The sequence below is a fragment of the Atractosteus spatula genome, chromosome 5 (genome assembly GCF_055471065.1).
Source record: "Atractosteus spatula isolate fAtrSpa1 chromosome 5, fAtrSpa1.hap1, whole genome shotgun sequence".
Classification (NCBI taxonomy): domain Eukaryota; kingdom Metazoa; phylum Chordata; class Actinopteri; order Semionotiformes; family Lepisosteidae; genus Atractosteus; species Atractosteus spatula.
The window spans coordinates 31,624,901-31,640,566 of NC_142710.1; the positions used below are offsets into that span (position 1 = coordinate 31,624,901).

General features: G+C 37.2%; 1 protein-coding gene across 4 annotated transcripts in view; it reads left to right on the forward strand.

Annotated features, from left to right (window-relative positions):
- Positions 1 to 15,666, forward strand: part of mypn (myopalladin) — a 66,019-nt gene that overhangs the window by 18,485 nt on the left and 31,868 nt on the right. For all 4 annotated transcript variants that reach the window (XM_088917106.1, XM_088917109.1, XM_088917107.1 and 1 more), the window contains exons 4-10: positions 336 to 387; positions 841 to 973; positions 1,400 to 1,471; positions 2,535 to 2,676; positions 4,275 to 4,298; positions 7,951 to 8,067; positions 8,639 to 8,981. In XM_088917106.1, the coding sequence (XP_088773232.1) occupies positions 336 to 387; positions 841 to 973; positions 1,400 to 1,471; positions 2,535 to 2,676; positions 4,275 to 4,298; positions 7,951 to 8,067; positions 8,639 to 8,981 (883 nt within the window). The remainder of the gene's footprint in view (positions 1 to 335; positions 388 to 840; positions 974 to 1,399; positions 1,472 to 2,534; positions 2,677 to 4,274; positions 4,299 to 7,950; positions 8,068 to 8,638; positions 8,982 to 15,666) is intronic.

Here is a 15,666-nt window from a genome sequence, read left to right on the forward strand (position 1 = left end):
TGTATAGTGCTGGTAAAAATAACTGGTATTTCATTCATTTCAATTAAAAAAATTGTAAATGTTGTAATGCTAAGAATTTTTTTTTGGAAGAACTGTGACAATTCATTATAGTGCATTTTACAAAAAAAACCCTCTTTGGCTTGTCACGCTTGTTTTATGCCCAACCATTATCATATACAATAGCAATATTCGATTATATTTGGAATTCTACCTCTGGGGTCAGATACCATTTAATGTAGTCAGTAATTCTGCCACTATTGTTATAGTTATATGAAAGGGTTCCATAGCCAGTTGCCTTTTCTTCAACTAACATTTTGTTTGTACGTTTTACACAGGTGCCTCCTCTTCCGAATCTGAAGGTGAACAGAATTTTGACAGCAAAGCACAGTGAGTATCAGTGTGATTTCAGAGAGAGGACTAGTGAACAGTCAGTGATGGTTCTGGCTCCAAACAACTTACATTTTTAACTCTGTATTTTTATTCATTTCTTGGAGCATGCCTAATAACTCTTGTCTGAAATATATTGACCAACTTAAATGATATATTGTGCAGAAACTATTTCCATGCAGTGTCATTTTAATATGCAGAATAACGTATATTTTGCAGAGGCATTCTGATCTTTTCTGCAAAATGAGCTGACATTAGTTTCATGAGCATGCATGTTCCTCCTGCTGGTAGAATCCTCTTGCATGCATACCCACGGACTAACAGTGTACAGATTTTCTACATTTTCCATTTTTCACAAATTGCTGAAACCTGGTAAAAAATAACAAAGCAAACAGAACTATGAAGGTGAGCTCTTATGATTTCATGCCTTATTTTTGGTCTCTCAAAACCAAGGGCCCAGAAGAAAACATCGCTGTCGTTTTCGGTTTCATCTCCACCACAAAGGACAGAGCCCATTTGTGAAGAAGAGACTCAGCCAGTCCAGAATCCTGTCGTTCAGCCTTCTGTTCAGTTACCTATACAGGAGGTCAGTTGACTCACACCACTAGAGGAGACAGGCCTTTTTGTGCCCTGCTCTTCTCATACAATTTACACAGATGTGGCAAGAATCAGTGTGATGTTGCATGACAATGAGTTTATACTGAACATAATATTCACAGCACCTGAGTAATTAACTCAGATGAGATCATTATAGGCTTCTTGCACTTCATCTTCTGATTTCTTGAGCTCTACATCATAAGACATTCATTGCTAATCATAAAGCATAAAATTATTTTTGTCCATCTAGAGTCATTTCTATTCATAAGTTTGATCTTTCAGAAAACAACTTTTCATTATCGCTCTTTTTTGTCTTGAAACAGAATCACAAAAACACCATTTTTATTTTGTAATTCAATTAAGACATCTTGTATATCTGACTACATCTTTTGCTTGTTCTGTAAATTATCTACAGAGTCAGAGCTCCAACATCTACCTCCAGGGTTTAGATGGAAGACCGATAATGGCTGCTCCAGTTTTTACAAAGGTAAAAATTTGCTCTTTTCTGCTCTGAGCTTAACATGCCCCTACGCTTTCAGGGGTGGTTGTAAAATATAACTCTTAAATAGGAGTCTTAACTAAGAATGCAATCGTTTTATTATTTTTTTTTATTTGCACAGCCCCTTACATCTCAATGATTAAAATTAGGTTCATCAGGAAACTGAAAAGAAACAAAACATATTTTTTACAACTTTTGCCAATATTCAGTTTTGAGTCATAATGTACTGCACAATTTTCAAATTCTACCAGCAGAGGGCGCTGGCAGCCTAGAACATGAAAAGCCTAAAAATGCGATCCTTCAGGTTCTCAAGGAAGAAACATCCGGGGTCGATCAGAACTGATTGAAGAAATTATATTGTAACGCTTACGGCCGTCAGGTACTGTGTAAGAGCCGGCGTACCAGAGCAGGTGACGTCACCGCCCTTCCCTATGATAGCAGGACTACAGCTACTGGGCTGGATAGAGATCTCTCTTTAGCTCACGGTGCTGGGTCGCTGCAGAGAGACGCGGAAGTCCCGGGTTCGAGCCTCAGTCGGGATGGGGCCGACCAGATGCGGCAAGGGCGCCCGCCTGAGCCCCCGTTGCGTTACATTGGTGTCAGAAGCGGGGTGGGATAGCCCTTCGCCGGGGACGGCGATTTAAGCGGGGGAGAGTGTAACGCTTACGGCCGTCAGGTACTGTGTAAGAGCCGGCGTACCAGAGCAGGTGACGTCACCGCCCTTCCCTATGATAGCAGGACTACAGCTACTGGGCTGGATAGAGATCTCTCTTTAGCTCACGGGGCTAGGTCGCTGCAGAGAGACGCGGAAGTCCCGGGTTCGAGCCACCTATACTTTGGGCCGACCAGATGCGGCAAGGGCGCCCGCCTGAGCCCCCGTTGCGTTACAATATTCTTTATTCTCTGCCAGTCTAAAGTCGTTTTTACTTTTTAATTTATAAAATTAATTTATAATGACCTCAATTTAGATTATATTCTATCTCCATGAATAACTATTAATGTAACGTCCAATTTGTAGATCCTACTGAAAACCATATCTCGTGTTCCACAGACTCTTCAAGATTTAACAGCCTATGAGGGACAACTGGTTGTGCTTGAGTGCCGAATCAAAGGGGCTCCGTCCCCGAAGGTGGAATGGTACAGAGAGGGCACCTTGATAGATGATTCTCCTGATTTCAGGATTTTGCAAAAGAGTAAGTTCTTTCAACCAAAATAATAGTAATAATCGCTTACACTTATATAGCGCTTTTCTGGACACTCCACTCAAAGCGCTTTACAGGTAATGGGGACTCCCCTCCATCACCACCAATGTGCAGCCCCACCTGGATGATGCGACAGCAGCCATACTGCGCCAGTACGCTCACCACACATCAGCTATCAGTGGGGAGGAGAGCAGAGTAAAGAAGCCAGCTCATAGATGGGGATTATTAGGAGGCCATGATTAGTAAGGGCCAGGACACCGGGGTTACACCCCTACTCTTTTTGAGAAATGCCCTGGGATTTTTAATGACCATAGAAAGTCAGGACCTCGGTTTTACATCTCATCCAAAGTATAGTGTCCCCATCACTATACTGGGGCATTAGGAACCACATGGACTGCAGGGTGAGCACCCCCTGCTGGCCCCACTAACACTTCTTCCAGCAGCAACCTTAGTTTTTCCCAGGAGGTCTCCCATCCAGGTACTGACCAGGCTCACACCTGCTTAGCTTCAGTGGGATGCAGGGTGATATGGCTGCTGGCTCTAAAGAAACTCTAAAATGAACAATTAAAAAAGTATCCATTTCCATCACCAAACTATACGGGGTCTTAAGTCAGTCAAAGCGAACCCTCTAAACATGGGCAGCTGCTAGCAAGCAGATGAACTGGATGGGCTGAGTAGCTTCCTCTCCAAAACAATACACACGTTGCTGGTTGAACTATTAAAATGTGTTTTTTAATAAATAGGAATATCTTCATAATATGCAAATATTATGTTTATGCATAATTAGACATACATACAGTATACAGCACATGCATAAAACAAAAGTAAGTTTTATGTACACAAGGTTTAAAGGAGTAAAAATATCTTCTTTTTTTTTGGGCACTTCCAGAAAAGTGCAACCTCTCAATACAGTACATACATATATGTTCTGCATAGATGCATGCTGTTTTCACATATACAGTTATTTGTATAACTATACTGTATAACTATAGTTATTGTATAGCTATACTGTATAAAGCTGTATCTTCGTGCTGAAATGAATGATTGTTTAGTTCAATTACTTTACTATGTGTGGAGATCTTTTTTTTGTTTACAATATTTTTGTAAGATGTTCTGGTAAAGGACCCTGAAAAGTAAGTATGGGGTGACTCACTGAACAAACCAGACGTAATCCACATTTCTCAAGTAAAAATGACATATTATGGAAGACAGAGCTAAAAAAAACCTTAATTCAGAAAATGTTTCTAGTCCACTGAAAATGAAAGCGGCTTTGACTCGTTTGCGAATGACAGCGCTTTACACTGTAAGCAACCCTTAGTAAGATCATGGCATCAGCCAAATGTCATAAAGCTAAACAAATTAAGGGTAATATACTGTAGGATTGATTTTTTTCCTATTCTTCTCCCTACATCACATTTTATATACTGTATGTGTTGCAAAGCATAAATATAGTTGGAAATTTAGCAGGTATGGATACAAACAGGAGTATCTGCTTGATAAAGACATGTCTGTTCAGGTGGATTTTGTGCAAAAAAAAGTTTATTCTGCCAATTAACAATTTGTTCCTTATGATTCTGTCTCTGCTCTAGAGCCAAGGTCCATGGCAGAACCAGGTAAGCATTATTAAAGCACAACTGATTCAGGCTGTTTCACCTAAAACAAAGCACCTCCTTTTACAAGCGCCACCAGAAAAATATGTATTACAGAAAGCTGTAGCAGTATATGAGAATACCATTTATTTTTTAAATTCAGCCAGATAAGGTAGCTCTGAAATCACTTGGACTGTAACTCTTAACTTTGCTTAGTGCTCAGCCCATGATCTGCAAAAGATCAAAGCCTACAAGAACAATGATCTGAACATTTTCTTTTATCAGCACAATGATCATTTCACTGATTAAAGATTTCTGATGCAATACACATCTTTCTAGGGATTCTTCATGGGATGGGATTCTTCAGTTTTGTGCAGTTTAAACCATATTCTTCCATTGACCTTATACTGTGAATCCTTTTTTAAATAAAGCTTTATTATACCCTGTAGGATTTTTTATGGCAGAGTCCAACACAACAACACCTTGCTTTCCTCCCTCTGAATTTTTATTCCATGCATGCAGTTATTTTATTTTAATTGAGCAGACTGAGGATTGAAAATTAAAAGGTTAATAAAATTAAGTTGATGTAAATGAAAAATCACAATAAATGCCATGAAGAGAAGAACAGTTATTGTACAGTTGATCGTGGAAATGCTCAGTTGACACCCCGGTAGGGTTAGGGTTAGCATTCACACACTACTTAGACAACATTTTAGCTCAACACTGGGTTTTGGGGCCATAGTCAGGTTTAGGACGAGTGTTTTTTTGCTGCTATCTGAATTTTATTTTTTCGGAAACTCTCTGGGGCCTGGATGGCGTGGTGCCCCACGCGGTAATTGTATCCCAAAACTGAGTTGGTCGGATCATAAGTTGTAACCAAGCATTATTGGATCTCATTCAATTGCATGAGCTTGGATCAATGCTCTTGATTATTTCTCACTCATGCTTTTTGGTTTGGGGAACATGTCAGAATCCGATGCCCAGAGACGTTCAGATATAGATCGCTGAAATGCTGTTGACACCACAGGTAGGGTTAGGGTTAGCATTCACACACTACTTACACAATTTTTAAGCTCAGCACTGAATATTGGGGCCCAAGTCAGGTTTTGGACGAGTGGTATTTTGCCCCTATCTGATATTTGTCTTTTTGATAACACTCTGGGGCCTGGATGGTGCGGTGCACCGCGCAGAAATTGTATCCCAAAACTGAGTTGGTCGGATCATAAGTTGTAACCAAGCATTATTGGATCTCATTCAATTGCATGAGCTTGGATCAATGCTCTTGATTATTTCCCGCTCATACCTTTTGGTTTGGGGAACATGTCAGAATCCGATGCCCGTTCAGATATAGATCCCGGTAATGCACAGTGACACCACAGGTAGGGTTAGGGTTAGCATTTACACACTATTTAGGCAATTTTTAAGTTCATCCCTGGATTTTGGGGCCCAGGTCAGGTTTAGGACGAGTGTTTTTTTTCTCATATCTGAATTTTATTTTTTCGGAAACTCTCTGGGGCCTGGATGGCGCAGTGCCCCGCGCGGTAATTGTATCCCAAAACTGAGTCGGTCAGTTCAAAAGTTGTAACCAAGCAGTATTGAATCCCATTCACTTGCAAGAGCTTTGATCAATGCTCTTGATTGTTTCTCACTCATATTTTTTGATTTGGGGAACATTTCAAAATTCGATGCCCAGAGACGTTCAAATATACAGTATTTAATGTGCCAGTACTTTTTTATCTTTACTGGATACCTTTCCTCAAGCCCAGAGTTTTGTGCAATATTCCATTCAACCACACTGGAATTTTCGTTGGTGTTTGGTACAAATTGCACTGGAAAATAGGGCACATCATTCTATAATAGTCTGCATCTATTCTTTTAAAAGTGAAGGTCTTTAGGAAGCATTTTAAAGAAAAATGTGCAGTTTATATCACTGACACCAGCCTTGAGCCTGATGACTTTGGCTCTGGCGAGAGACTCAATGAGAAAGAGCTTTGTCTCAGAAACACCATGTTCCCCACGAATCATAGGGCTGGAGTTCAGACTGATGAGGTTGTAGCAAGCAATATTTTGGAGTGCCCCTGTTTTTCATATTTATAAATCATGTGAAAAAGTAGAAAGGGGCATAGGATCCAAAATATGAGGTTGTGGAAATGTGTTGCATATTAGTTTTACAGAATGCAAAATTTCTCCCTGAATCTTGCATCTGCCACACAATATTTTGTGTTGTTTAATGATCATGTATTCTTACAGATTGAAAACAATCCTATCCTCCACTTCAAGACTTTTGAAAAACTGTGGTGTCACCCTCAGGAGGAGATAACCCCCTATTTCGTGGCAAATAGCTGGCCTTTGTCTGACTGCCAGAAATACTGCTTTGCACTTGACTCTGGGCTCACCCTAGTAGTGTTAAAGCTGCAGCCAGCGTTGGCTTTTCAGAACTTCGGTCCATATAAGGCCATGAAGCTTCCTTGCTCAGAAAGTAACCTTAAACCTTTCAAGAAGGCCAGTCTTTTCTAACTGCTCGGCTGTATACATGATGTAAAACATCTGCAGTTGCTTAAATGTCAACACAGAAACAGATTCACTCTTCCCCGAAACCTAGGGGGACATGGAAAAGATTAATTCATGACAATCTCTATGCACCTATCCAGATGTATACAAACACATACATACCTGAGAGGTCCGGCTTTATTTGTAAAAAAAGGGAGACGAGGGCTGTCTTTGATATAATGGCTGTTATGAAGCAAGACAAATGTACAGCTTAAGGAATGAAGTATATATTTATAGTATATACAGTATATGGCGAAAAAATTCTTAAGCTTCAGCAGTCAGCAAAACACTTTACAGTATATTGTGGGCATAATTCTATACTGAAATAGTGGTGGTGTGATCTGAAGAAGTTAAGTGTGCAACTTTATAGATAAAATAAGTGTTTTTTCAACCAAATTATTAATTACTGCCAATTCAGACAAGTCCATTGTCTGAGTTATCTACAGGGAAGGTTACAAGCATGACTGAGACCAAAATAATGTTTTTGCCTCCAAGCTCATGTATTGTCACCGAAAAAGAAATGCTATACAAATACAGAGCAATAAAACCAATAGGCTTCTGACATCTGTGTTCAATATGATGACTGGCATATAAGGTTAACTTTTAATTTATTGCCTGACATAAATGAAAGAAATAGTGGAGTTGGTGGAAAAAGAGAAGTGTTGAATGTGTTGCTATGAGGCTGAAAGGTACTGAGCCTATTCTTTTTTTTTACTAGAACTTTTTGACAGTCAGCACTTAGTTTATGTCAATAGCAAGGGGCCAGAATTAGAAAATACAGTTGCACATATGCCACAGAAGCAGCAGGGTGTCCAAAAAGAACTTGAATCACACATTTCAAAATTGCTGATCACAAACTGAAAATTAATCAAGCCCTTCTAATACTGCTGCCAATGCAATTTGCATTTTATTCCTTTAATATTTAAACAAACAGCAGCAACAGCAGAATATTAATACATGTCATTTCACTTTTGTTATTATTTACTGTACTGTATGTAATATTTTGCTTAACAGGGATGATTCGGTGTCCTAAGCAAAGAAGTCACGTGCCCATTTTGAATGATGAAACTCCACTTCATGTTTAATGCTTTATAATTTAGTTATGTAAATCCTGCTCTCCTTTCAGAGGAAATATGTACATTGGTAATTGCTGAAGTCTTTCCTGAAGATTCTGGAACATTCACTTGCACAGCTAAAAACAAATATGGGACGGTGTCCAGCATTGCCTATCTGAAAGTGAAAGGTATTATGAAATTAAATTCCCTGCTTTTATGGTATACAGACAGATTCATGCTTTCGGTTGCCATTAAGGCAAAAATAATATAAGATTGTTGACTTTGTTTTACCTTCAATTATCTGATAAGTTGTTTCCTTCTTAGAACAGCCTGCAGATAGCTTATCATTTGATACATGAAATGTCTAAAAGTGTTTTTTTTAACTGAAATACAACATGAAAATGGAAATCTTTCAACTTGGACAGATTTAGAATGTAGACATTCCATTTGTTTGATGAACTATGAAATAAGGATGTCTCACTAATTCTAATTCTTTATGGCAATTTAAACAAAAAAAATTAATTGGGAAGCAGCTAAGCACTGCTAGAATGTACTCTGAGAAGTATAGTTATAAGAGTCTCACCATGCATGCATACTGTATTTTTTTATTTAGTTGTTCTTTCCCCTTTTGTTGTTGGAGGTTTTGAATGTAAAATATTGTAATTCAAAATCCCGTAAAATAAAATCATGTCTTTTGAGCCCTATGTGCTGTAAGACACGCTCAGAAAGGGTTGACCCATTCACTCTCTTTTCTGCTAGGCAATGAGAACAGCAATAACTACACTGCAGTGTCCAGAATCACGTCCCAACACAGAGCTCCTGAGGTCATCTCAGCTGACCCCCCAGGCTGCCTGAAGCCCAAGCTGGAGGGGGTCCTGGTCAATCACAATGAGCCTCGATCCAGCTCCAAGGCAGGGCTGCGTGTGCATTTCAAGCTGCCTGAGGACGAGAAGGACAGCGAGGCTTCCTTCGAACAGGGAGATTTCCTCACCAAGCAGCCAAAGGCCAGCTCTCTGCTCGAAATGCTGAATGGACAGCCGGCAGCCACTGTGCCAACTTCACCCGTCAAGGAGCCCCCACCGGTCTTAGCCAAGCCCAAGCTGTGAGTATGCCTGTTTTTCAGGTGTTCTGGCTTTTTTTAAACCTCCTCAGATCTACCACATCCACACTCTAGCTTGACAAACAGACCTTTTTGCTCGAATGAAACGGGGTCAGGCGTCTAGGTGATCCTGTGCTGCTCAGGGTTTCACTTCTTGTGATCCGGGAAGGATCATGACTTTTGTGTTGACAAAATTGAAAATCTGTGGTTTGGGGTATTGAGAGGCATGTTGTTATACCGCTATTATATTCCTGACACCAATTCCCAATTAGTATTGAATACAGAAAATGTAAATATCAATTTGCAGATATTATTTCATAGTATATTTATTCTGTTCAATAGAAAATACAGTAAATCCAGCACTACTACAGTACCTGGGAATATTTAACAGACACATAACACAGACAAGCAACATATATCTTCAGTCAATGCTTCCTTTGACTTTCATATACTGTGAACTTACATCCCTGAAGAAAGTGCAGAAGCTATAATTATAGCTGTTTTGACCATTAATTTGGTGTAAAATAAACCTCCACTATACAAAGAGATTTAAATAAAGGGATTAATGAGTTATTAATGGGGAAAAGGGGTATACAGAAAAGGAATGTTGATTTTTTTAAAAATGCAAATTTGGCTTGTACTGTATATGGGTTAAATGTGAATTAGAGAATTAAATAACCGTGGTTGTACATAAAATGTTCATGATTCCAAACAAACACTATATGGACAAAACATTTCTCTTTCTCAAAAAGTAGCTTATAGAGTTTAATCCTATTGTTAATGTTAGTATTACTCGTTTTTTCCAAAATGTAAGAAACAATTTGAATAAAGTTAAGAGCAATTGTTCAGACCTTGGTTACAGACAAGTCAAAACCTTTCTTTGTTGTTTTAGTTACATTATTAGTATTGTGTTTTTCAACAAACCTTATCCCACGTGAAGTGTGTGGGCACATATCCACATGTTTATTTTTACTACTTGGCGTACTTGCATTTTCAAAATCAAACCAATTATAAAATAACACCACCTTTGAGATGGCAAAATCCTTGTTTATATTGTGTAAATTCACCCTTAACAGATTATCTGAAAGTTTCTTTCACAATGATGTACCATTTTATCTTTTCATACATGGTAGGAGTATAATACACAGTTTACTGTGCGTGATTCAAGATCATACACGTGCTTCAACATGTAACTATTTAAGATGCAGAAAAAACAAATATCCTTTTTCATGACACATACTATTTTTCTTTTCACTTCTTCCTATTAGTTTGTTTAGATGGGTTGTTTTCCATAGTATTTTCCTATTTTCTTCAAAATAAAACGCATCCACACGGGCCTTAATACTGTAATATACCAGGAAACGGGGAAAAATCTCAGTGCTACACAGGCCAGTGTCTATGAAACTTCTACTACTGGACCTGATTTTGTATTTTCTAGAACTCAGAACTCAGAAAGGACCTTTTATAAGAAACATTTTATAAATAAACTTAAATAAGTTGGGAATTACAAATCTTCAGGACATATGATAAATGTCTTTTATCTTACTTTTTAAGTACTTTTTTTTTTGCTACACACTTCTAAATATTTTGGTGTTCTATCACCTATTGTATTACATATTTCGAATATACCTGTAGATATTAACATGCCTGGAATGGTAATCCCCGGCGCTGAAAAGCATGGGAAAAATGCCTGACAGTTCTCTACTTTTTGATCTAACCCTGAAATACGCCTCTTTGCAAAGAAACAGGTGTGAGCAAGTTTCACATACATCAGATGAAACAGTAAATTAATTTTCCCCCTTCCAGCTAAGGAGGCATTCAGCTGTTGTTCTACTGGATTCAGAGTCAGAACAATGACTTCAGTGTGAATTTCATTCAGAGGCATTTCAGTAACGGAAAGTAAATGCTTGGCACAATGTTTCAAAGGCAAAAACATGTTAATTGAATAAACCCACTGACAGATAATGGAATTACAGATGGCACTATTTAGTTATTGGGTGATAAATGACCTTTATATGAAAGTGCTGGTTTCCTACAATCTGATTATCTAATCATGTGTTTGTAACATTCTCCTTTTTTAAAAAAATCCAAAACTCTGGAGCTAGCATGAGATGTAAAAATATACCTTGTCTTATTGATAAAATCCATATTAGGGACAGATCAGTTCATTGCTAATGTATATGATGATTTAAAACCTATGATTACAATAATAGATGTAATTAGTCTTTGAAATTTGAATAAAACACTTTTTTTCTGGAAATCTAATAGACTTATTATTTGTGCACCTTATAAGGGAAAAAAGTGCTGCCCTTATGGATGACTTTAATGCAACATTATATCTTTGTTGTTGATCGAAGGTTTGTAAGAATAATTATTATGCTTTTGCAAAACGTGTCTTATTTTATTATTTAAATATCATGTGAAAGATACTTTTTGGTGCAAGTTTAATTATAATCATTGCAATAATCTGAATTAAAAATTACATAAATCCTTAACTGTTTGCATTTGTGAAGCACTTTTCATTCCAAAGTATCCCAAAGGGATCATATAGCATTTTACGGTAGGAAGAGGCCCACCTTATTCACCACTGAAGTGCAGGAGCCTTCAGTTATAATGAGGCACTATGCAGCAGATCAGGTGGAGGAGTGAGAAATTGCTTCACTGGTTGTATTAAGGGTGAAGTTGAAGCACATTCCATCAGAAAAGAATTTAGCGAGGACAATGTCCCTAATCTTACATTGTCATGGGATCTTTAATGACCAAGTGGATTAAAGATGGTATTAAAGTCCATTGAATCAACCATATTTTGGCTTGTTGTTCACACAATGTAAATTTTAAATTAATACTAATTCTGAAAGTGTGCCAGGGTTTCCTCTAGCTTTGTCAGAGTTAAAGAGTCAAACTTGGCAAACAAAAGTGGACATCATTCTGTTGAAATGCTTCTTGTATTTTGGTATTTTATCACGGAAAAAGGTAATTAACATTCTGCTTGAATAAATGCTACTCAGGAGAGGGGTTTAGTATAATACATAATTATAATATCAAATATATAACATTATTTGATAAAGACTTTAAATAAGAACTCATTTGGTACACACAAAATTGTTATGATTACTGTAAAATAGTTTTTTTTAAGAAACAAGTCTCAATTTTGCACATCAGTGCTCAAATTAGCTTTAAATGATAGCTTCTCTTTAAGTAAATCAAGTTTACTCAGTGTGCAAATGGTCTGAAAAACTATAATATAATTTTGGCATTTTCAAAAATCTAACACGAGTTTGAAGTTAGACTAAAATTACAATTTACTTTTAAGATAGATTATGTAAGAATAGATAGATACAACATACTGTAGTTGCTGCTACCATATATTATATCTGTAAAACTTTGCTTGGTGAGGTTTCTGTAGGTTTCTGCACACAAACTAAATCCTAACTCAAAGAAAATATAAATATAAGTAGCAAGTCATTTTTTGTGTTAAAACCTCAGTTTTTCTGGTTTCTGAGCATGATTTTCAAAGGCACTGCATACTAGCTTCACTTTATTTGCAAACAAACCTCAGCTGCTAGGCAACACATGCACTTCAGTTTATAGCAACTGCATTCTAAGTTTTCAGATGGTGCTCACAGTTGGCACATTTCTGTCTGTATTCATTGTCTGACTGTAGCTAGCTTTTCCAGAGTTCTCAACATATCTCTTGACGTAGGGGAATTGATGTGTATTTAGTTCTGGTCTGTTTAAAATAATGTTGATCTGATTGTATTCAAGACCGTTTTGAGAGCCTAAGCTTAAATTGTTCCATATTGAAATTATAATAAGAGGTAAAGTAAAACCACATTCAACTGCACCTCTTCTGAAAAACATGTACAGTATATACTTATGGTTAGCACACAGAGGTGTGATGGTCGTCTCAAACTGGTACCACTAAACTAATGCAAAATTAGCCAAAAAGGCCAAGCAACCTTCAAAATTATTTTGCAGATAAAACTGTGCAAAGCTAGGGATGGGGCTAATGGTAAGTTGTGCTGTAAAGGTTTGTGGAATTCAAATGAATCTAACAGAAAAGTCCAAATTCACTCAACTGATCAACTGGTTAGTTGTAAACAAAAATTAGCTTATTAGTTACACATCTGCATCACAAGGTGGTTGCACAAAAACTTTATTCAAGGCTAAAGAGGACTTGATTATATTTCTGGCGAATAGACTTGAGGAGTTACTCTAATGCATCAATGGCAGGAAGGCAATGTTCTTGTTAATTGAGGCATGTTTGTTCCTTTGGCATGTTTCTGTGGCATTCAATAGGTTAAATCACTTCATCACCCGAGCCCAAACTAGTATGTCACTAATTTAATGCTTATGTATCATTCAGTTACTTGGTCAGTTGTAAATGATAGATTAATCAAATCAAGCAAAGACATTCAATCAATATCCAAAATCTTTGCATTTCATTTTTTGAGAAATATGCATGGATGAATAGAGTGCTATAGTTCCTCTATAGCTCTATAGCTCTGCATATAGACATTTTACAAAAGATTTATTCAAGAATATACTGTAACTCTATAGATTTCTGGAATAATCCAGCATCAATGATATACAAGGCAATAGGCAAAAAGAAGAACTACACAATTTTGCAAGGCTTTTCTTTGTTTCTCTGCCCAGCTCCTCACAAAGATTTAATGTTTTTTTTCTCTGTTGATGCACAGCTTTTGTCTTTTAACTCTTAATTAAAATTGATAAATGAATCACGTCAAAGAGCAAAACATCAATGATGAGAAAATTACTGGCAGTTGAGTTTGTGGTGTTTCGCCATGCTGGTAAAGGCTGTTTATCATCATCCTTTTTTAGCAATGTCTTTTCAAGTATGAAGATGAGAGAAGAGTGGTATTTTGATGGATTTGTCTTCTGTCAATGAAATGCGACTACCATAAACCCCATTTATGATTTGGAACAAAATATAGAAACACATAACAGTGTTTACTGACAGTTGGATTTTCTGAATAACCTTCATAATTTCTCAAACCCTGTCATATCCATCTGTACGTGATGTACAGTATTTATTTTTATGTATTTTACAGAGACAAACATTTATCTACTGTATGTTTTAGTAAAAGAAAAGTTCAAAAACATTACACGCCTGCAAAGGAAAGGAAACTCCCCTTTATTTTCACAATAAGAAGCTTCAGTGATAAATCTGACTTTTCCATGCATACCTAATGGTCCCTTTGAGCATTCCCTTCACATTTGGCAAGAATAGAGACCCACAACTTTGGTTTGGATACATCAAAGTCTTCAGATCTCTCTTACTCACAGCCATTTTTCACAGCAACTCTCACTCTTATAATAAGGTCCCTGTTAGAAACTGCAAACTTCTATAAAACAAGCCATAAAATGCTTGGCCATTTTTGATTTGTAGAGCACTGTGATGGGCTCAGCAGTCATAAGAGAGATCATTGTGTTGGCAATATAAGTTTAGTGTGTTAAGCACTTTTGTTTCTTATGACTATGATCGACTGGAATGTTGAAAGTTGCACAAGTTAAGAGCTATATAACACTGGTCATAGCACTAGGACAGAGGTACAAAATCATACATGAAACTATTTAGATGCAATAAACATCTGTTGGAATGGTAAAGTGATTTCATAAGAAATCCTAGATACAGTACAATAATATTATGTCTGTTGTTTGTTATGGTGCTGGATGGATATTATACAGTATAAACTACAGATGGATATGGGCAGTAATTTTGAATTCAGCACCACAAGTGGAAGAGAAATAAGGATTGGCTGTTCAGTTGCAGTACAGCAACTCACCTGGCTGAGGGAGCAGTAACCTGACCTTAAAGATGAGGCTGATGGAAGAGGATTGAAGCAGGCACCTGTGGCAAGGGTGATGATGGGGCAGGGAGGGGTGTGAGAAAAGAGGGGTTCAGGAGTGTGGAAATGAGTGTAATTAGGGTTTGACCCCTCCCTGAATGTTTACATCATTTAAGTAAACAGTTTAGATTGCTATAAATATTAGCATATTTTTTCTTTTTTTTGTAATAGGAAATATAGCTTAAAGGAATGCAGACAGTTTTCTGGAGACACAGACATACATTTCCAATCATGGGCCTAGTATCCACAACCTCTATTAGCACAACCAAATTACATAAGAAATCGGATTTTCCCTATTTGGCCTCTAGTCATGTTTTTATATTTTAGAGTTGGGTTATACAATGTTTATCTCAAAATGGTTAAGTAAAAGTCTTATACACCAGTGACACTGACAGTATTTAGTTGCAGGTAAAGATGATTTCTGATTAGAAAGAGATGAGAAAAACTGGACTATTACCATCACACAGGCTTGATATAATTTACAGTATAGACAATGTAATGAATAGGCTACCTCCACTTTTATCGCTAAACGAAACTGCTTATTTACTAAACTACTTCTCTACATAAACAGGAGTGCTTTAGCATCTAAACTCTTTTTGCATGTACCATCATGGACAAAACAGTTCTAATACAGGCCCTCGTTTTATGGAAAGAAAGGATGAAACAGTTTATAAACTTTCAGATAAATTAATGTTGGTTTTTTTTTAGTTGAATGCACAGTAAATAGTAAATGTCTTTCCTCCCTTTACTGGCAATCACTGGTACTGTTCAAAAGTGCCTGAATGGAATCAAATGTAGAAGAATGTAGAATGTAGAAG